Source organism: Lepidochelys kempii, chromosome 9 (assembly GCF_965140265.1).
Source record: "Lepidochelys kempii isolate rLepKem1 chromosome 9, rLepKem1.hap2, whole genome shotgun sequence".
Classification (NCBI taxonomy): Eukaryota; Metazoa; Chordata; order Testudines; family Cheloniidae; genus Lepidochelys; species Lepidochelys kempii.
In genome coordinates, this window is record NC_133264.1 from 13,893,306 (window position 1) to 13,915,902 (window position 22,597).

Sequence of the window (22,597 nt, forward strand, 5' to 3'; positions counted from 1 at the left end):
TTAGCTACCTTACACTGAAACACACTTTAAACCTTAAAGCTTTTGTTAACAATTTGATTTCGGAATCTAGAATTAAAATAAGTTAGATGTAAATAGAAAAATAGGGAGGGGGGAAAGTCCTATATGTTAAAGAATCTATCTAGGTTTTTGGGGATAGGAACCATCTTTTGTTAAGTATTCGGCATTAGGGTCAATGAGCAGGGCTCCTATGTGCTTCTGCAATACAAATAATAAATAATAATTTATGATCAGACCTTATTTTGAGAGGTTAGAATAATCCCTACCAAAGGAATGACTGTTATCTAGTGAAAACAAAAGACCCACTGATTCTTACTTCTAACAGACTTTCATAATACTACTGTAATTGCATGGTTACAACAATGCCTCTATGGGAGCATGAGGAAAAAAGACTAACTTGTCACAGCAGGCAGGTGGATGAAAAACACTGTGTTTAAATTATTTAAATTAATATACAAAGACAAATTAAGATACAAGAGCTGGTCAGGAAAGGGAATTTTGTTTTGTAGAAAATTCTGACATTTCAAATTTTATTTATTTATTTATGCATATATAGTTCAATATAATATAAAAGTTGAAATGGAATTAATTAAAGCAGCCCAATCCACATGAAGTGTTTCAACTGTTTCTCATTTTAAAATGTCAGCAAAATAGACACATTCCCACGAAACATTTCAATTTAGATGGAAAAGTGTTTCAACAAATTTTTTTCACCAGCTCTGTTAGACACTGATACAAAGTTTTCACCATAATACTCCATAAGCTACATTTACTTTTCTCCTTGTCCAACAGACTACTAATATAAATCAGATCTGTATTAAATGTTTTCAAAGGAAAACATTGACATAAAATTGGACATCTTATATTTTGATTATCTACTGGAACTGAAGAAAAGAAGGAGAGCTCAGATAAATTATGCAAATTACATATACACAAACTTTCTTAAATTTTAGCTTGATGGCTGCAAAGAATGAAAGGACATTCACTGAGATACGTTTATGTATAACAAGGAAATGTAATGCTTTCTAGTGCCCCTTAAATGATCTTGATTAATTGGAAGAGACTTTATAACATAATATTATCAGTGCACAAAAATGCTTGCTTGTTTTGTGTATGAAATAGTGGTAACCATAAAGGTCATGATACTGTAAATGCAGGGAATTAACTGTGTATGTACATAAAGTTGCTCACTGAGTCTGGAGGATTATACACCAAATATGCAAAATAATAAAAAGATATATTTCCTTGGAATATTTAATACAATAAATTATGCCTATAATTTATGTAAAGGATTCGGTTTTTGTAGATGTGTCACGTACGTAGTGACATTCTTTACTGAAAGAAGATTATTTGGAGTCATTTAATTCAAAATCAATAATAGACAGGCACGTTTTTCAGAAGTTTATCGGCTTGAATTTTAAAAAGTGCCTATGAAAAATATCCACATAACCATTTATTGGTATCACATAATGGAGTCTCCTCAATTTTGATTTAATTGATTTAGAAAATACACAGCCTTGATCCTGCATTCAAAAACACAGAGGTGCAACCTTGACCTCCACGTAGTTCTCAATGCAGGATCAAGACCTATAACATGTAGGTGGAAGTTGACTTGTGTTATGCTAAGGGCAAAAATATATGAAGTCCAATCTTGTAATCCTCAGTCCTGCAAACAGTCTCACTGGACCAGATTGGGGCAGGTTGGATGATCCCAGTGGGATTCTGCAAGAAGCTGTCACCATCTTGCACTGCCAGTAGACTAGCCAGCTATAGTCACAGTCCCTGAGCTCTCCTGTGGACAGATACTGCTTCCTGTTAGCAGTCCTTGAATACAAGCATCCTAAAAGAGGACGTGTGTGAAAGACTTCTGATAAGCACTGTGCATCTTTGAGATAAATAATTCCAGGGATTCTGATGGAGTGAGGCACCTCTGTACCACACAGCACAGGGCTGCGGCTAACAATCACCACAGAGCCCATTGATATAAACAGGAGTATGTGTATATAAGGATAGACAGACCAGGGCTTTACATTCAATCTTTATCCAAACACAGGAACAAAATCTGCCAACAGAGAGACACGAGCAGGTTCCCATGGAAGTGGCAGACTTAGCACTTCAGAGGGTTTATATCATCAGCACAATTCCATTTTCTTGAGGCTTCTGTTTTTTTTCAATATGCTCCCAGGGTTGGATTCTGATCTCACATACACCAGTTTTATGTCATTCTAACTCCATCAGTCTCAAAAGAATTACTCTTGTTGACATTGATGCAAGAGGAGAATGAGACCCCTTGTGTCCCAGCCTAGCAGTGTTCCCCGAACTCTTCCCCCGGAGCTGTACTTGCAATTATCTTTGTGACTGACTTACCACAGGCAAAAGTGTTCACTGCACAAACCCAAGTTACTGCTTCTAATGATTCAAGTGATGACACCTTCACATCAAATTCTGATCTCTTAATTCCTGTGAAAAGCTAGCGGCACTCAAGGTACTGTTACATTGCTTTGGAGTGAAAAGGAAAAAATATGTACCTCTGTGTGTATTAGTATCTCTCTGAAGAGTGTTCAACATAACATGGAATTTTACTTTACAAATAAGGTTACGGAAGTTCTGGCTGCCTGCAATTCAGCTGAGAGAAAAAAGCCCATGCCACCTAACATGGCATGCAGAGTGAGAAACATTCATAGGCCACCCATGCCACAACAAACCTCCCACATCAGCAATTCTTGAACTAGCCACATCCAAGTTGTGGCCTCCACATTCAGGTGCAGCTTAAAACAGCCAAGAGGTGTTGTAGAAAGTGTTTCCACCCCTCTCTGCAGGGCTTTATTTAGTACCTAGGCAGCTCGAAAGCACTCATGAACCCTGACTCCTATATTGAGAGTCATTCATGCCTATGTGGGTAACTTGTAGGGAAGCAAAAAGATGACTGGAGAAGGGGGAATGAAGAGAGAAATAGGGAGGGATAGAAAGCTGGAGGCTGGGGAGGATGACAGGTGGTGGAGGGGGCTCTAGAAGAAGTGATGGGGGGGGGGGTCTATGCTTAGGTAGGTGGAGTGGCACCAGCAACAGGACAAAAAGGGTGGGGGAGGAGGGTCAGAGAAGGCAAGCGCACAAAAAATTCAGAACACAACCTGGGAAGAAGTTATGCTCAAATACCATACTGACGAGCTTGGCAAAAAAAAAAAAAAAAAAGGATGGAATGAACACTAAAGAAATGGAAGAGAAACACAAAATGCGGCACGACTATCACTAATGAGATGATATTTCTGGTAAAAATGAGCTGGCATGTATGGACAGGGCAAGAAATACAATAAAAATAAAGGGTGAGACTGAGAGAAATGTTCTGGGGAACAGAAGGATAAATACTGTTTTCTGTCATTTTATCCTGCCCTGCTTTCTTCTGTTTTTAATTTAAAATTCTCCGGTTTTATCTTATTCTGAAAGAAGAAGGTCATAAGGATGCTTCACTGTGGGACAGGGCAGTTGGTTAACTAGGAAAGAGGGAGCACCGTTTCTCACGCCCAACTACCTCATCCCTGTCCCCAGGACACAATTTTCACTCTGTGATCTACATTACAAATGGACTTCTAGTTTTACAGTTCTACATCTAAGACTGTGTGAATAGATCACAACCCAGCACCATATGCATTTGGTATTCTGTCCTACCTAAACCTAGAAATTTAGGGCAATATTTTCTATCATCTCTTAATTAGTGCTAGTGATATATGCAAACATTACAGTCCACATACGTTGTTATCCATTAATAGGGGCAAATATCCATTTTTATGGACTGATGTAGGCTTTTACTTGGGCAAACAGGTGCTGCAGGCTTTACCAAGGATTCTAGGGATTGGACCCTATAGGAATATACAGAAAAGTTATTTCATCAACAGAGCTAGGGCTAGTTTGAGAAAAGTGTCGTACTGGAAAAAGCCCTTCCTTTTAATATATTTTATATTTGCTTCTGTATGGCAACTACTGTACCTTGGAAGCACATGAGCTTTCCAACTGAACGGGACTGAGAATAGCAGCCTCTCATTGAAAGGCTATTGTAACATACAATTATTAAAATTAATTACTATTCAGACTATATCAATTTCATTATCCCTGATTAATTCCCAGCAATGCTCCTTAACAGCCTTCATTCTTGTCGCTTCAGTTATGAGTGCTTCATGAACAACAGCTTAATACTTCACAACAAGTTGCAGTCCTGCTGGTCTCAGCAAGACTGGAGGCAGTCTGCCTTATTAGCAGGCCTCAAGTAAATGGCTGTCATAGGTGCTGACTACAGAAACCTGGATATCACCGCCACACGAAATAGGGCTGAAAAAAAAATAATCAAATAAAAGCCTTCAGGGGCATGAGATTATGTACGCAAGTCAGGATACTGTACTAACTGCTAATTGTTTCAGCGTATGCTGTGGAATTGAAGCACTACACTTAAAAGTTGTTCCTGAAGAGCACATTGGATTTACGTTTTTCAGGAAGTGCATCCTAAAAAGAGGTTTGATCACTATGAAGATTCTGTGCCAGGGAAGCCCTTGCGACATTTTCAAAAGAAACTCCTTCCCAATGCTCACTATCAGGATCCCCCACTCAGTAAAAGATTTAAGGGTGGCAATTTTGCAACAGAAAAAGCTTCAAAAACAGACTCCAAGGAGAAACTGCTGAGCTTGAATTAATATGCAAACTAGATACCATTAACTTGGGTTTGAATAGAGACTGGGAGTGGCTGGGTCATTACACATATTGAATCTATTTCCTTAAATTAAGTATCCTCACACCTTCTAGTCAACTGTCTAAATAGGCCATCATGATTATCACTACAAAAGTTTTTTTCTCCTGCTGATAATAGCGCATCTTAACTAATTAGCCTCTCACAGTTTGTATGGTAACTTCCAACTTCTCTGTATGTGTATATATATATCTTCTTACTATATATTCTATTCTATGCATCTGATGAAGTGGGCTGTAGCCCACGAAAGCTTATGCTCCAATAAGTTTGTTAGTCTCCAAGGTGCCACAAGTCCTCCTGTTCTTTTTGCGGATACAGACTAACACAGCTGCTACTCTGAAACCTAACCTTGGATAGTAAAGAGCAGCCGTGTGTGGTTTCAGTACACCTTTGCATTTTGTTACTGAAAGCAAATGACCTAAACTGTAAATAACTTGCCTGCTGAGTATGGTATGTGTGTGATTTTGTCAGATTCAGTTCCTTCAAGAAGCTAACAGGTGGCTGCAGCTGTGAGATTGGCAGGGGTGGCGCTGTTTATGAAGTCAGAGGGCAAATAGGCCCATGGCCCAAAATACTGCCACTTAGTCAATTTGTGAGAGAGTATCAGAGACAAGAGGTTTTCCTGCAAACAACGGAATATTCAAACACGTCTGGCAAAGTATTTTTAGTTATAGGCTAATGTAGAGTCCTGAAAGAGTGGGAGACCAAAAAAAGAGGCGAGTACATAAAATAAGCATGCAAACTAGTACTCAAAAAGTGTAGGGCAACAAAAATTATTAGGGGTATGGAACAGATTCCATAGGAAAGGAGGTTAAAAAGACTGGGACTGTTCTGGTTAGAAAAGAGACGACTAAGTGGGGATATATGTTAGACGTCTGTACAACCATGAGATGTATGGAAACACAGAATTGAATTGAATTGTAAGACTGGAAGGGCCCTTGAGAGATTTTCTAGTCCAGTCCCCTGCACTCAAAGCAGATTAAGTATTATCTACACCATCCCTGGCAGGTGTTTGTCTAATCAGCTCTTAAAAATCTCTAATTACAGAGATTTCACAATCTCCCGAGGCAATTTATTCCAGTGCTTAACTAGCATGACAGTTAGGAATTTTCTCCTAATGCCCAAACTAAACTGCCCTTGCTGCAATTTAAGCCCATTGCTTCTTGTCCTATCTTCAGAGGTTAAAGAGAACCATTTTTCCTCCCTTCTCCTTGTAACAACCCTTTATGTACTTGAAATATGTTATGACCACACTCAGTATTCTCTTCTCCAGACTAAACAAATCAATTTTTTTCAATCTTTCCTCATACTTCATGTTGTCTAGACCTTTAATCATTTTTGTTGCTCTTCTCTGGACTTTCTCCAATTTGTCCATAATTATCCTGAAATGTGGCACCCAGAACTGAACACAATACTCCAGTTGAGGCCTAATCAGCATGAAGTAGAATGGAAGAATTACTTTTTGTGTCTTGCTTATAACACTCCTGTTAATACAATGAGAAAGTGAACAGGGAAGTGTTATTTAGCCCATCACAGAACACAAAAACCAGGAGCTGCCCAATGAAATTTATAGCAAACAAGTTTATAACAAACCTAAAGAAATACTTCTTTACACAATACATAGTCAACTTGTAGAGATGCCAGGAGATGTTGTGAAGGCCAAAAGTATAACTGGGTTCAAAAAAGAATTAGATAAATTCATGGAGAATACGTCCATCAATGGCTATTAGCTAAGATAGTCAGGGATGCCACCCCATCTCTGAGTGTCCCTACACCTCTGACTGCCAGAAGTTGGGACTGGACGAGAGGGGATTGATCACTCGACAGTTGCCATTCTGTTCATTCCCTCTGAAGCGTATAGCACCAGCCACTGTCAGAAGAGAGGGTACTGGACTAGATGGACCATTGGTCTGACCCAGTATGGTCATTCTTATGTTCTTAATATTTTGTGATTCATAGAATGCTACAGTCTGTACCCATTTGTCATGTTGCAACAAAAACAATGCTCAGAACTGATTTTTCCAAACACTATTCATCTATCCTTCACCTAAGGATAAGTCGGTGACTCTGCCTCACACTGTGTAAGGGTCAGTGCTTAGATGTGCTGCCCCAAGAACAGGCTAGGGTGGGAAATATGATTCAGAGAGTCACAATTCCCTCCCTGGGTCCCCTACTGATTCAGGAAAGGGGAAGCATTAATCTATGCCAGCCCTTTGCCAAGCAATTTATTTCTCTTCTTATGCTCATTCAGCTCATTCTAGTGCCTACTGGGAAATGTAGTATGTCACAAAAGCTATCACTCCACTTGGGACTAGCATGTACCGCTTTAGCAGTCTCTGAGAGCAGGGCAGGTACTCATTGGGCATGGACACTGGACTGCCATCTACGCCCTAACAACGGTTCTGCCACAACAAGGCTGAGGCACACCGGCAGGGTGATCTCAGTGCCTATGCTTTACTTGTTCTTTACTTAAAATAAATGACAGCTGTGCAACACAAAAACATAGGTCACCAGAGAAAACGTACTTTATGTCCAGATAGTGTTACTGTGGGGATGATTACATGCAGCATTCTAAATTAAGCAAGAAAACAAATATGAATTATCACACTTAAGTTTATAGTGAAGTATTGTATCTACAGGACTTCTACACACTGATTTTAAGAATTTGTCCCTTTGGATTGGTTTTATTGTTATCAATTTTATTGACGCACCATAACTGTAGTGTTTATATAGAACACTTCCTGCACATCAAAGTTAGGTATGCTTTTCTTCTTCACTGGAAACAAAGGACTCCAAAGGCTGGGAAATGCCTCCTTTGTCTTCAATTCCATCACCATTTGATCTGCACATTTCAGAGACCAGTTAAGACATTTTTTGTGATTTAAAGAGTTTATAAACTGGTAATTTGTCCTGAATTTGTGATTTTCTTTCTATTTTTCCTAGGACAATACTACATAATGCTAGCGAGAGGCAAGCTATAAGAAGGAAGTCATTAGGCTGGGCTGTCTTAGATAATAAGGAAATTTCACAAGGGACTAGTTACTTATTATGCCAATGTGAATGCAAGACTCATTTGGGTTTAATTCATTACTATATCACACTGGTGTAGTGCTTAGGGAAATGATTTTTAAGCAATAGAGTGTACTTTACCTCTATAGGATATATCTAGAACACAAAATGATTTCCCAAATCATACATCTAAACTTCATTTTTTTTAAAGGTTATCATTAAAAAAAATAATCATCTGTGGGGAAAAAATGTCTTCTGAGAACCACACTGCGGACCTGAGATACAAAATGTTGTGTGCTTGTGATACTGAATACAGTCTTGAATCAACCAATTTTGGATGAAATTCTGACCTTTTTGAAAGTCTGTGGGAGTTTCCTGATTATAGACTATAATTAGCATTAGAAGGATTAAATTTACATTCTTGGACCTCCCTGCTTTATATTCAGATTTCACTATAGCCAAAAATAGTTTATAGATTCATAGATTCCAAGACCAAAAGAGACCACTGTGATCATTTAATCTGACCACCTGTATAACTCAGGCCATAGAACTTCCCCAAAATAACTTCTAAAGCATATTGTTTAGAAAAAAAATCCAATCTTGATTTAAAAATGGTCAGTGACAGAGAATCCACCATGACCCTTGGTAAATGGTTCCAATGGTTAATTACTCTCATCATTAAAATATGCATGCCTTATTTCTAGTCTGAATTTGTCTAGCTTGAACTTCCAGCCATTGGATCATGTTATTCCTTTCTCTGCTAGATTGAAGGGCCCATTATTAAATATTTATTCCCCATGTAGATACTTACAGATTGAAATCAAGTCACCTCTTAACCTTCTCTTTGTTAAGATAAATAGATTTGAACTCCTTGAGTCTATCACTATAAGGCATGTTTTTTAATCCTTTCATCATTTTCTTGTGGTTCTTCTCTGAACCCTCTCCAATTTATCAACATCCTTAAATTGTGGGCAACAGAACTGGACACAGTATTCCAGCATGGTCACACCAATGCCAAATACAGAGGTAAAATAACCTCTTTACTTCTACTTGAGATTCCCTTGTTTATGCATCCAACCATCACATTAGCCCTTTTGGCCACAGTGTCACACTGGGAGCCCATGTTCAGCTGATTATCCACCATGACCCCCATATATTTATCAGAGCCTCCCTTCCTGTAAGTATGGCCTACATTATTTGTTCTTAGCTGCATACAATTACATTTAGCCATATTAGAATGCATATTGTTTGCTTGCACTGAGCTTACCAAACTATCTAGATCACTCTGAATCAGTGACCTAGTCCCTTCATTATTTACCATCCACCCAACATTTGTGTTATCTGCAAACTTTATCAGTAAGGATTTTATGTTTTTTTCCAGGTCATTGATAAAAATGATAAATAGCATAGGCCCAAGAACCAATCCCTCAGGGATTCCACTAGAAGTACACCAGCTGAATGGTGATTCCCTGTTTATAGTTACATTTTGAGATCTATCAGTTAGCCAGTTTTACTCCATTTAATGTATGCCATGTTAAATTTACATCCTTTCTAGTGTTTAATCAAAATATTGTGTAGTACCAAGTCAAATAGCTTACAAACCTTTAAGTATATTATATCAACACTATTACTTTTATCAACCAAAATTTTGATCTCATCAAAAGAAGATTTTCTGCATTATTATTGATAATTCTATCATTTCCATACAGTAATGGACCAATACCATAGTTAGGATTCTTTTTATTCCTAATATAAGCTCCATATTGTTCCATTCCTTTAAAGCTCCATATTGTTCTTAACTCTGCTGGCCACCGTTTTCCCCTTGTGTCCCTTTGATTCCCTTATCAGTTTTATATTACCTAGCTTTTGATTTATATTCACTGCTATTAACTTCCCTTTTCTCTCTCTTTCTCTCACACACATACACACACACACAGACACATCTAGAGAGTGAGAGCTACCTTCAATTCCTTTTTAAACCAGGGCAGTTTTTTTTAAAATCTGTATGACCTTCTGACTTCATAGTGAAATTGTGGCTTTTTGAACATCCAGTAAAGCGTTCTTAAACAACTCCCATTAACATTCACATTTTCCTGATTAAATTCTTCCTCCTAGCTCATTTGGCCTACAGTGGTTTTCAGCTTTGGGAGACTTGCTCTTTTCAAGCACGAAGCATATATATATCTGGTTTGGACTTTATTCTGTTTGCATACTATAAATATGATCAAGTAATGATCACTGATATTTAATCTACCATTAATTTTTAGTTCTGTGATTCATTTCTCTTTGTCTGCCAAAAGGAGGTCTCACATTAATCCCGCTCAACTTTAGGAAAACAGAAGGGCCACATTTGATCTCCATAAGATATTAGTACAAAGAGAAACAGAATGTAGATGATTCCTTTACACAAAAATCTGCAAGAGACCCATAGACATCTCTCCTTTGAAAATTAATAATCCATAAAATTCCACGTAGATTTTCTTGCAACCTTCTGCATCCTGGATTTCTAGAGGTTTCTGAAAGATCCATAGGCCATAATCAGTAGTGAGCTGGAGCCGGTTCGCACCAGCTCATGCAAACCGGTTATTAAATTTTGAAGCAGTTTTAGAACCGGTTGTTAACCCGCTTCCCTACAGGGGGCGCTGAGGCTTTGATAGGCTCCCGCCAGGAAGTGATGTAATTCCTCCTCTGGCCGCCGGGGGCACTGCGCTGCGGGAGCCATGTGGGAGCCACCCCCTGCACCCTCTGCCTGCAGCCAGCCCCTGCCTCCAGCCACCCCCTGCACCCCCTGCCTGCAGCCAGCCCCTGCACCTCCTGCCTGCAGCCAGCCCCTGCCTCCAGCCACCCCCTGCACCGCCTGCCTGCAGCCAGCCTGTCTCCAGCCAGCCCTCCACCCCCCTGCCCTGCCCACAGCCAGCCCTTCTCTCTCCAGCCAGCCCTGCACCCCCCAGCCCTGCCCGCAGCCAACCCCTCTCTCCAGCCAGCCCTGCACCCCCCTGCCCTGCCTGCAGCCAGCCCCACACCCCCTTGCCTCCAGCCAGCCCCGCACCCTCCTGTCTCCAGCCAGCTCCGCACCCCCTGCCCTGCCCGCAGCCAGCCCCGCACCCCCTGCCACCAGCTAGCAGCCAGCTAGCCCTGCCCCACGCCCCTGTCTGCATCTGGCCCCACGTCCACTGGTGCCCTGCAGTTCCCAGGGCAGTAACCCTGCACACCTGCTTCAATGAGGGTGGCAGGGAGCAGCTGGGACCCACACATGTGCACACCCTAGGGTGACCAGACAGCAAGTGTGAAAAATCAGGACAGGGGGTGGGGGGTAATAGGAGCCTATGTAAGAAAAAGACCCCAAAATCGGGAGTGGCGGCGACCCACACATGTGAAACAGAGCTCATTTCTAGTTCAGGCCCATCTTTTTAAAAAAGAACTTTAGGCAGGGTTAACATACATCCGTATTTTCCCAGACAGGTCAGGCTTTTTGGTTCTTAAATCGCCATCCAGGAGGAATTTTTAAATTTTAAAAATTCCTCCCCGGAAAATACGGACATATGGTAACCCTGCTGGTACAAAAAATACATACTGGGGCACATCCCTTAAATCAGAACTTTTTATAGGAAACCGGTTTTTAAGATTTTGGCAGCTCATCACTGGCTATATCCCCACTAACAGGTTTTTAAAAACTATTCCTATGTTCTACAAGTTATTATGCATGGGTGTCATAAATATAAAGGGAAGGGTAAACCCCTTTAAAATCCCTCCTGGCCAGAAGAAAAATCCTCTCACCTGTAAAGGGTTAAGAAGCTAAAGGTAACCTCACTGGCACCTGACCTAAATGACCAATGAGGAGACAAGATACTTTCAAAAGCTGGGAGGAGGGAGAGAAACAAAGGGTCTGTGTATGTCTGTATGTTGCTTTTGCTGGGGATAGAACAGGAATGGAGTCTTAGAACTTTTAGTAAGTAATCTAGCTAGGTATGTGTTAGATTATGATTTCTTTAAATGGCTGAGAAAGGAACTGTGCTGAATAGAATGACTATTCCTGTCTGTGTGTCTTTTTTGTAACTTAAGGTTTTGCCTAGAGGGATTCTCTATGTTTTGAATCTAATTACCCTGTAAGGTATCTACCATCCTGATTTTACAGAGGGGATTTCTTTACTTCTATTAAAAGTCTTCTTGTAAGAAAACTGAATGCTTTTTCATTGTTCTCAGATCCAAGGGTTTGGGTCTGTGGTCACCTATGCAAATTGGTGAGGATTTTTACCAAACCTTTCCCAGGAAGTGGGGTGCAAGGGTTGGGAGGATTTTGGGGGGAAAGACTGTCCAAACTACGTTTCCCAGTAAACCCAGTTAGAGTTTGGTGGTGGCAGTGGAGATCCAGGGACAAAGGATAAAATTAATTTGTACCTTGGGGAAGTGTTAACCTAAGCTGGTGAAAGTAAGCTTAGGAGGTTTTCATGCAGGTCCCCACATCTGTACCCTAGAGTTCAGAGTGGGGGAGGAACCTTGACAATGGGTATGGAGAGCACTGGGATAAGGTAGAGAGCAATATAACTTTTGCGATTTTGCGATTTTGGTTTTTTGTTTTTTTTTTTAAAAGAAGTCTTTGTACTTGTACCTATATTTGATAGGTGTATTAAAGATTAACATATAACTAGATACTTTGACCCCCAACTGACTGTATAGTTTGTGGAATGGAGATCTGTAGATTCACTTGGCTAGTGGCTACCAAGCAGGGTGCCGACTTCAATTTCCAAAGAGCTAATAAAGAAGACTCCAATTTCAGTCTAAATGTATTTAAGCCATAAACTTTTCTTATGGAGGAACACATCAACTTGCTTTCTAGGAGGAGGCTGCAATACAGTAGCGGGGAAGTGATCCTTATTTCAGGCTCTGCGTTCCACCATACACACCCACCAATACCACCATAGGTTTCAGAGTAACAGCCGTGTTAGTCTGTATTCGCAAAAAGAAAAGGAGTACTTATGGCACCTTAGAGACTAACCAATTTATTTGAGCTTAAGCTTTCGTGAGCTATAGCTCACTTCATCAGATGCATACTGTGGAAAATACAGAAGATGTTTGTTTTTATACACACAAATCATGAAAAAATGGGTGTTTATCACTACAAAAAGTTTTCTCTCCCCGCACCCCACTCTCCTGCTGGTAATAGCTTATGTAAAGTGATCACTCTCCTACCACCATAGACACCCTCCCCCCATTGGTATGACTGAGCCTGAGTTTACTGATCTTTAATTGAGGGCTGCAAGACATATTCTCACAGGCCTTTGTGTAAGAAATGGTTTAAGGGTTTGAAGATTTTTTTACAATGTCAATGGCTAGGAAATAGGAGACTTCTGTATAGAGGAACTAAAGCTTTCCTCATAAAAGATTAAAGTTTTCTTTTTCAGAAAGACAGCGTATCTGATCACACAATTACCTTTCACTATACTGCAGGCTTGGTTTGGGGAGAGGGGGTTGGGCACTGGATAGAAGTGGGAGCAGAAGAATTGTTGGTTTCTTTTTTCTTGTAGCATTTCAAGTCATTAAGCTTAAGTTACGGATTGCATTGTACACCAGTGACAAGTCAAATCTTAACAGAGACAGATTTGTGAGATTCTGCAGGGAAGATCACCAGCTGGAAGCAGGACCAAATGCCCCCTATAGTACAGTGAGCTACAACTATGCATATTATGAAGGGATCTACACCTTTCTCTTGTAAAGCCCTGGCTGTTGCTATAGGGAACGACAGTTTCACAATGAAGAGTGCAGTGAAGTAACTCTTCAGGTATGAGGGATAAATGGAATGAGAAACAAAGGATAATTGCTAGTAGGAATCTGCTACCACCAAACAGAATGGGAGAAGAACAAGAGGAAAAAAATTCCAACTCCCAAGGTACTCTAAGCCAGTGGCAACGGTATTTAAGTTGATGGGAAATAGTTGATTGAGAGACTAGTTGAATGTGATATTAATAGACTAAGTAAGATCCTGTAGTCATGATCTACTTGAATTCAGTATAGTGTGGACAGAGTGCAGCAGTACAAGGGGTACTGGATGTCAAGAAATCATAATTTGGAGAATTTAGAAAACTGATGAGTAAGGTATAACAGAAGGAAGTAGTAACATCCTTCGGTGAGGGAAAATGTTACGGATTCCTAAGAGGCAGTCTAATTAAGGCACAACAGACTACAGTTTCTGTGATAAAAGACAAAAGCAGCAAATAGGATAAGTCCAGTGTAGCTCCCCCAGGGGAAGCAAAAATATATGCGGGTAAATGAAAACCTGTCCCGGAAGGGGAAAAGGAGGAAGCAGAAATATTCAGATAGGCACATCTTGCAGGGAAACAGGAGGACACCAAAAAAAAAGCCGTCCAGGAGGTTCAGGGGATTCCACAGATCTATCAAGTGAAAAAGTAGAACCAATAATAAATTATGTGGGAGATGAAATTAAAGCTGAGCTAAAACTCCCTTGTCAAATCTGTCTTCAACATGAAAAATACAGAGGTTGACATAATGAGTTACAGAAAGGAGAACCAGTCAAATTAACCACTGATAGAAGACAGGTAAAGAAATATTTAAAGGCAAATTTAAATATAAACTAATCAGCTAAGCCTAAGGGCACAGCTACACTAGAGAGCTTACAGTGACGCTGCTGCTGTCAGCCAACAGGAGAGAGCTCTCCTGTCATATTAGCTACTCCAGCCCCCGCGAGTGGCAGTAGCCATGTTGGTGGGAGAAGCTCTCCTGCAGACATAGCGCTGTCCACACCGGCACTTGTGTCAGTAGAACGAATGTCGCTTGGTGGGGACGGTTTAGTCACACCCATGAGCGACATAAATGACGCCATTAGAAGCTGTAACGTAGACAGGCTCAGCCTCAATACTACTACGGTTGCCTTTAGCTCAAGGGATGGTGGTAACCTTTGCTGTTGCAGGAAAAGATACCCAGATTTTACTCTACCATGAAGTCTATTTGGCACGGAACATGGATCAGCTGATTTCTGTGGACAAGGTAATCATTTGTTTCTGAAGCACGAATTACTAGCCACAGTCAGACACAGGATTCCAGGCTAAGGACAAACTTGATAGTTTCTGCTTCTATCAAGAACTTTGGAAGTCAAGAAAGTCGCAGACTTCAGGTTAAAAAAGTGCATCTCTCAGCCATCACCGGTGAAAATAACTCATTTGGTTTGTGAGACTTATTTTTGCTTTCCTTGGCAGAACAAACAGACAAATGTGCCAAATTCTGTCACTGGAACACAATCTGAAAAAAAATCAATTGTCTTATGAACTGATCTGGAAAGAAATACAAATTTTAAAACTGCTGTAATATTCCTTAATAAAGTTCTGGTACTTGAGACATTTCTATCTGTTAAAGCTGAAATTCCTCCCTACTAGTCACAACAAACAATATAATTACTATATTATATTTCTCCAACCCAAATGCATGTGGTTTGTCAAAAGTATAATGCAGCAGAAAGGAAAACAATTCAATTTCAGAAATTACATTAAATTGTACACCAGCATTCACTCAAATATATTAAAAAGAACAGGAGGACTTGTGGCACCTTAGAGACTAACAAATTTATTAGAGCATAAGCTTTCGTGGGCTACAAGTTCTCCTGTTCTTTTTGCGGACACAGACTAACACGGCTGCTACTCTGAAACCTGTCAAATATATTAAGGACTTTAAAGAAGAGAGACATATTTTTGCTTCCTTTCATCCTTTGACTGTCTTGTCTATCTGCATGTTCTATACCTCGCACAATGGGGCACCAATCTTGATCCGAGCCTCTAGGAACTACTTTACTAAAATAATAAGTTAATAATAACAGTGATTTAATTCAAAGAGGGATGGCAAGGGATAAAATGCTTTACGATGTAGTAAAAATAATACCTTGCAATACACTTGAAATTAATTCTCGTCGACATTATTACAAAAGCTTCTATAACATATATAGCAGAATGCACAGCAAGGTAGAACCATTCACTCAAGCAATCAAACACAGACTGTTTGAAGTTTAAGACCATTCCAGATATTTTGGCTGTGTATGTTTCTTAAGAAGTATCAAAAGGTGTGTTTATAATTTGACTGTCAAGTTGTTTTCATTCTTGTACTATCACATTTCTATGGTGAAACTGAACCAACAAATCTAAAGGTTGTTTGCTAATTGGAAATCTTTTTGCCATTACTGCCCCCCCACCCCGCCACTGCTCACTCTTTCCCCCCTCCCCATGTCTGTCTAAAATGCACGTGAAATTCAATTATCTCTATCCTACCTCATAAAAATGAAGCTTCATGACATGCCTGATTAGAATAGTCAGCATTACATATTTATGTTTATGGAAAATTCCTGCCTTTAGGGCTCAGTTCAGTGTTTAAAGGATAAATGAATACATTATATTTATGCAGGAATTTGGTTTAAGTGCAGTTACTCTGGTTGTATTTCTAGATGACTGGGGAGAATAAAATACTGCAAAATATATTCATAAGTGTTCGTTTGCACAGAAACCTCAAATCACTTTGATGGTATTTACAATTGCAACCCTTATATATTTGTTTTCCCACAAACATTCATATGAACTTTTATTAGTATCATTATTTATTGTTCACAAGAAATTATAGAGTGAGACGTTGCTTAAGAGAGTTTAGGACTGCACTTGCATCTGGACTGAATTAAGCTAGCATCTAAAAGGTAACTAACATTTAAAATATATTTAGATGAGCTAAATGGGAGTCCAGTGCATGGTATTGTATGCCTATTGGCTAGAGATGCTTGGGAACATTGAGACAATATGCTGTTGCAACTCCTGTTCAGGATTGCACCAGCGTCTAATTCTGGAGTCTTCTCTCTACAAAGAGAGAGCACCTTCGCAAAGCTGAGAAGAATGGCCTTGAATATCTATGATTTCCTTTAGAAATACTGTTCTTTCTTTGTCTCTTTTTGATTATTACACATCAGCATTTTGAACCTATCCTTTAGCCTTTACTCAAAAATACTCCCACTGAAATCACTTGTTAGGCAAACAAACTGATGTTTTGTGGTCCCTCAATGCACAGCGTTAACAGTAAACACAGCGAGTGCAATTCTTGCACCACTGAAGTCAATGCCAAAGTTCCACTGACATCGGTGGAGCCCGAAAGTCATCCATGGTGCTGAATCTTACATTATGTTTTCCTGTAAAATATTATAGGGCAAGGGGAAAATATACTGAAGATGGAGGGAAAGAGAACTGACATATTTTACAGTACAGTGCAAACGGTATACTGCTGTTCCTTAGTGGGGCAAGTTCAGTTTACTCATTATAAACACCATTCTGCAAAAAGGTATAATTACCAGGTAATTAAAAGTATTCTCAGACTATAATGAGGGATGCTGGGCGAGACTGCATCTCACATGTGCACGCTGAGGGGAAGGTGGTTTTTTTTTTCCCCATTTCACCTCCACAGAAGCACAGTGTGGACAAAATGTAAGGGGTTACATTGTCAAGAGTGCCTAAGTGATTTAGGACACTTTTCAAAGTTCCCTTTTCAAAAGTGGTTTAATAATACCATCTAGATTTATATAACAGGTTTCATCAGTAAATCTCAAAGTGCTTTAAAAAGGACCATTTTCCCCATTTTACAGACAGGGAAACCAAGGCACAGAGGTGAGGTCACTTGCCCCAGATCACAGAGCAGGCCAGTGGCTGAGTCAAAAAGGAACACAGGTTTCCATAAATCCGGTGCTTTATCCGCTAGGCCATCTGACACCCTTAGGGACAGATTCCAGTGGAAGTTAGATACCTACCTTGGCATTTTTGAAAATCCCACTAGATTCCTATCTTCTTTAGGCTCCTAAATACCTTTGAAAATCTGGCCCCTGACGAGCCTAAATCTCATTACAAAATCAATGGGACTTTGGCTTCTAAGTGCCTAAATCACTTTTGAAAATGGGATTTAGGTGCTTTTGAAAATTTTATCCAGGATTTTTCCTGCACCACCAACACACCCTGCAAGGACTAAAACAACTGCAGTAGCACGTCTCAGAGACCTGCTTGCTAAGCATGCCCCTAGGGGTACAGATGGCTCCAAAAATGGTGAGGAGGATGTGGGGCCACAATCTCCACCACAGAGGCTTGTAGAGTTGGCCAGGTTGTAACATAGGTATAGGCTGCGCCATCCCGAAGGACAGGGCACCATGCATTTATCCCCAGGCACTAATCCTTCCTCCTTTTGCACATCCGCACTGCACTGGGATGGGACTTACTGGTTATGGGTAAAACTTTCAATAGCACCTAAGTCACTTTGGAGTATAAGCCCCACTTGGGTGCTTTTGAAAATGGGATTTAGGCTCTTTTGAAAGTTTTACCCTAATGTTGGTGGGAGTTAAGATATGATAATAATAATGCCTATTTGTTATACGGTGCTTTTCATCAGTAGATCTCAAAGCACTTCACAGTCTTTAATGTATTTATCCTCACAACACCCCTGCGAGGGAGGGAAGCATTATTATCCCCATTTTATGGATGGGGAACTGAGCCACAGAGTGAGCAAGAGGCTTGACCCAGGTCACACAGGAAGTCCACAGCAGAGCCAGATTTCCCATGTGCTAGGCCAGTGCCCTAAGCACTGGATCAGCCTTCTCCAGCTATATATACAGTACGGTCTGTCCCTATAACTTTCTTCGATCTCTCTCTCAAAGAAAATTATGGAGACAAGTTGAGCCATTAACAGGTTTTAGCAAAAAGAAAAGGCGTATTTGTGGCACCTTAGAGACGAACCAATTTATTTGAGCATAAGCTTTCGTGAGCTACAGCTCACTTCATCGGATGCATCGGATGTAGCTCACGAAAGCTTATGCTCAAATAAATTGGTTCGTCTCTAAGGTGCCACAAGTCCTCCTTTTCTTTTTGCGAATACAGACTAACACGGCTGCTACTCTGAAACCTAACAGGTTTTAGTTCCATGAGGGTCACAATATTTGATAGTTGTCAATGAAGTTGTGCCTGTTTATATCAGAATTGCATTTGGCCCATAATATGTTTCTATTATAAAAATGTTTAAGCAAATTAATACTTAGACAACTTAGAAAGTTCTACCAGTATAATTTGTCATGGTTTCTGCGGCACTGAACAATGCAGTGAGAAGACGGAACAAAATAGTTGATTTTACAGTGATTTTTTGCCTTTCAGGGATCTGTGATGATCTTGGTCCTGCTAAAAAAAGGAACCACTTACAGGGACTAGACTGATTTCTATTCTTATTGACTACATGCATCGGATGCAGTGAGCTGTAGCTCATGAAAGCTTATGCTCCAATAAATTTGTTCGTCTCTAAGGTGCCACAAGTCCTCCTTTTCTTTTTGAGTATGCAGACTAACATGGCTGCTACTCTGAAACCTGTTAAAACATTCAGTTTACAAAACAGAAAACTCAGTTTTTCTAAGGCCAACAGTTTGGTCTGAGACCATCTTTTGGGTAATAATGCATCCTAAAAGCAGTGTTTATATATATCTGATAGAGAATTGATAGCCAACCACTCAAAACTCTTGTCCGGTAATACTTTATCAAAAGACTGATGCTACTGTAACGCTGACAGACCCTGCTCATCAGCAGGCAGGATCAAACTGGGGACCTCTGGAGCTTAGTGCATGAGCCTCTTCCGCATGAGCTAAAAGCCAGCTGGCGCTTAGCTAAGGCTGCAGAGCAGACTCCTTTTATCACTCTCTCTAAGTGGTCTTGGTGCCACCAGATGGGACAGAACACCACACCCAGGAGGCGTCTGGGGTTACATACTTTCCCTAGCTGAGGAAGTTGGTTCTGAGCTTCAGAGACTACCCAGTTGAAATCCCGGACAAGCTCCCACTTGTAATGCCAACAGACCCCGGTCATTGGCAGGCGGGATTGAATTGAGGACCTCCGGAGTTTAGTGCATGAGTTTCTTCCACATGAGCTAAAAGCCAACTGGCTCTTAGCTAAGGCTGTAGAGCAGACTCATTTTAACTCTCTCTAAGTGATCTCGGTGCCACTAGGTGGGACAGAACACCACACCCAGGAGGTGTGTGGGTTACACTACCACAAATAAAAGTGACAAACCCCTCAAAATTAAACAGGTTAAACAAATAACAGGATAACAGCTGTATAAACATTCCCATTCAGACTCTCCATATGGTCCAGACTATCTGTGTAAAGCTCTCTCTATATAAGGTCCAGACTCTCTTTCTAAGCTCCAATCGTGCAGCAAACCAGCAATCAGACTTGCCAGTGTCCTGCTTCACAAGGGTGTAACATGCAGAGCTCGGATCAAAGTTATGCAAAACCTTCTGCCTTCAGCATTCACAGCTGCAGAAAAATGGTCAGAGCCTCCAAACATATAAGGCCTGATCCCATACTCTGATACCACAGTGATGTGTCCGGTATAAATAGTTTGATCAATGGCTACTTCTCGAATAAAACAATCGGTGGTTTCAATAAGCGTTTTGCAGTATTGCCCACCCTCAGAAGTCAAAAGTTATAAACTAGGCCACCCAAAATCATATCGGCTTTGAAAACATGATATTTGGGGGGAAAAAATGTGTCAGTCGTTTTATTTGCCTACTGGTTTTGGGACCTTCAGTGTTCATATTTTCAATCTTGTCTTTTGCATCCATGTGGATAGGATCTTTCATATTTAAAAAAGTAAGCCAAGATTCCCAAGTAATCACCTGTTTCCTGGAACTAGGGCTTTCAGAAAAACACCAAATATCGTGAGACATTGGTTTTGAGTGAGCAAGAACTGCAGGACTGAATCCGAAGAGATGATACTACTCTATATTTCATTATACCCTTGCTTCTACAATCCTGTATGCATCAATACTGAAATATCTGGAGAGTGTCTGTGTACATATACACACTTGTTTGCTTTTAAATAATTACACCCTTTACATCAGAATCTAGAGATCTATTTGATAAATATGGCTACCACGCAAGACCTTTTTATATAATAAACCTATAAAAAGACTGCCAGCTTCAGCACTTGCTTTGAATGGTCTGAACTTGTCAATCTGTGCACATCCAAAATCATTTCGATGTTTAACAAAATAATGTTCCCTACAAAAATAATCCCCCATTTTACAATAGGAACACTGCCCAGATTTGGGTCATTATGGAAGTATTGTTGTAACAAGGTTCTGCATTAATTTTATACATTTTTTCCGCATCATTCTAAGTCCATTACAAGTATATCTGATGGAAGTGTCACAAACTTCAGGAGAAATTTGAACATAAGCAGCAGAATTCAATGTTTGCAAACAACATACTGTATAGAACAGAAAGCCCCTAGCAGGCCCTGGGCCAGTTTGTTTACCTGCCACGTCCGCAGGTTCGGCCGATCGTGGCTCCCACTGGCCGCAGTTTGCCGCTCCAGGCCAATGGGGGCTGCAGGAAGGGCGGCCAGCACATCCCTCGGCCCACGCCGCTTCCCACAGCCCCCATTGGCCTGGAGCAGCGAATCGTGGCCAGTAGGAGCCGCAATCGGACGAACCTGCAGACGCGGCAGGTAAACAAACCGGCCCGGCCCACCAGGGGCTTTCCTTGAACAAGCGGCGCCCCTAGTTTGAGAACCACTGGTATAAAAGAAACAAAAGATTAAAAGAACGTGTTTACATACTATCAGAAACATCAGCTACCAGTGCTAACAATAAATAAAATAAAAAATAAATAAATTAAGGTACATACCTGAAAATCTGTTGAATATTTTCAGCTTTGATTTCCTTGAGAATCTCGTGGTAGAAATGAGGGACACTTGGTTCTGAAGGAGTGGGGGAAGGAGGACATTTTTTGTGTGCATAATATCCTAGTAAAATTCCAAAAATAAATAAAGTCAAAACAGTGCAAAATAGTTTAAATATCCGACAAAAGTTGCAGCGGTTGCTCTTTGGTGCTGGTCTCGTATAATGTGACACATAGTCTGGGTCTTCCTGAAGGCGCTGAAATCTTCCTTTAGGGGATACCGAGGGCTGAATAGGCTCGAGATCAATGTTGGTGTTTTGTGGATTTCCCGAATGGTGATCGACTGTACCATCCAGTCGGAAATGGTCAAAGCCAGGCTCCTCCAGCTCTTTTTCCATGTCCCATTCTAGTTCCAACGTGGTGGCCTGGAGGTCATCATTGTCAAGGTATTGAGAGTGCCCCTGTGTTCTCTGGTCTGCGTTCACTTTGTGATAAGCCATCTTTTTACCTATTAAAAAATGACAAAAAGCAGTGTTTGCTTTGTTGCCTATAGAAAGCATTTAAATATTCATGGGTGTCAGTTCTGTCTTCATATGCAATTGTGTGTGTCTCTCACCACTCTTAGAGAGATTTTGTGTGTCCATATTTAAAGGCAAAATTGAGTCCAAATGTTGCATTCTTCCTAAGCATTCCCTTCTTTAATTTTCTTCTCAGTGCCATTATACTGTCAGTATTTCTATTAGCATCTCCATGTGGTATTAAAAAAAAGTAATAATAACTGTCATCACATATTAAAAAGCATGAGAATGTCGGGAATATTTCAGTACTAACAAGGGAACATACAAGTTGTCTTTGTAGTTTTTTCTGCATTTTTAATTTGTATAGTTCTTTAATATAGCATTAATCCAGTGAGTACAAATGATATATTTTCAAAATTTCCAAAACAAATATTTAGCAGTACACTTCAATATCTTTTTGGAGCTTTTGAACATGGCGCATGTCAATTTTTGTATGCAGATTTCATTTAGCTTGACATCTAAATCAATCATGCTGCTGAAGTAAAATACAGTGTCTAATACAAAGGGGTCCTGGAACATGTCTAGGACTTGTAGGTCTTATGGATAGTACAACAAATAAATAAAAATAACGTTAA

At 40.3% G+C, this 22,597-nt stretch overlaps 1 protein-coding gene across 9 annotated transcripts in view; it reads right to left on the bottom strand.

The window, feature by feature from the left end:
• The window catches only part of NAALADL2 (N-acetylated alpha-linked acidic dipeptidase like 2), a 913,317-nt gene that overhangs the window by 504,075 nt on the left and 386,645 nt on the right, over positions 1-22,597 (bottom strand). For all 9 annotated transcript variants that reach the window (XM_073359348.1, XM_073359349.1, XM_073359350.1 and 6 more), the window contains one exon: positions 21,451-21,952. In XM_073359348.1, the coding sequence (XP_073215449.1) occupies positions 21,451-21,944 (494 nt within the window). In that variant the 5' untranslated portion in view covers positions 21,945-21,952. The remainder of the gene's footprint in view (positions 1-21,450; positions 21,953-22,597) is intronic.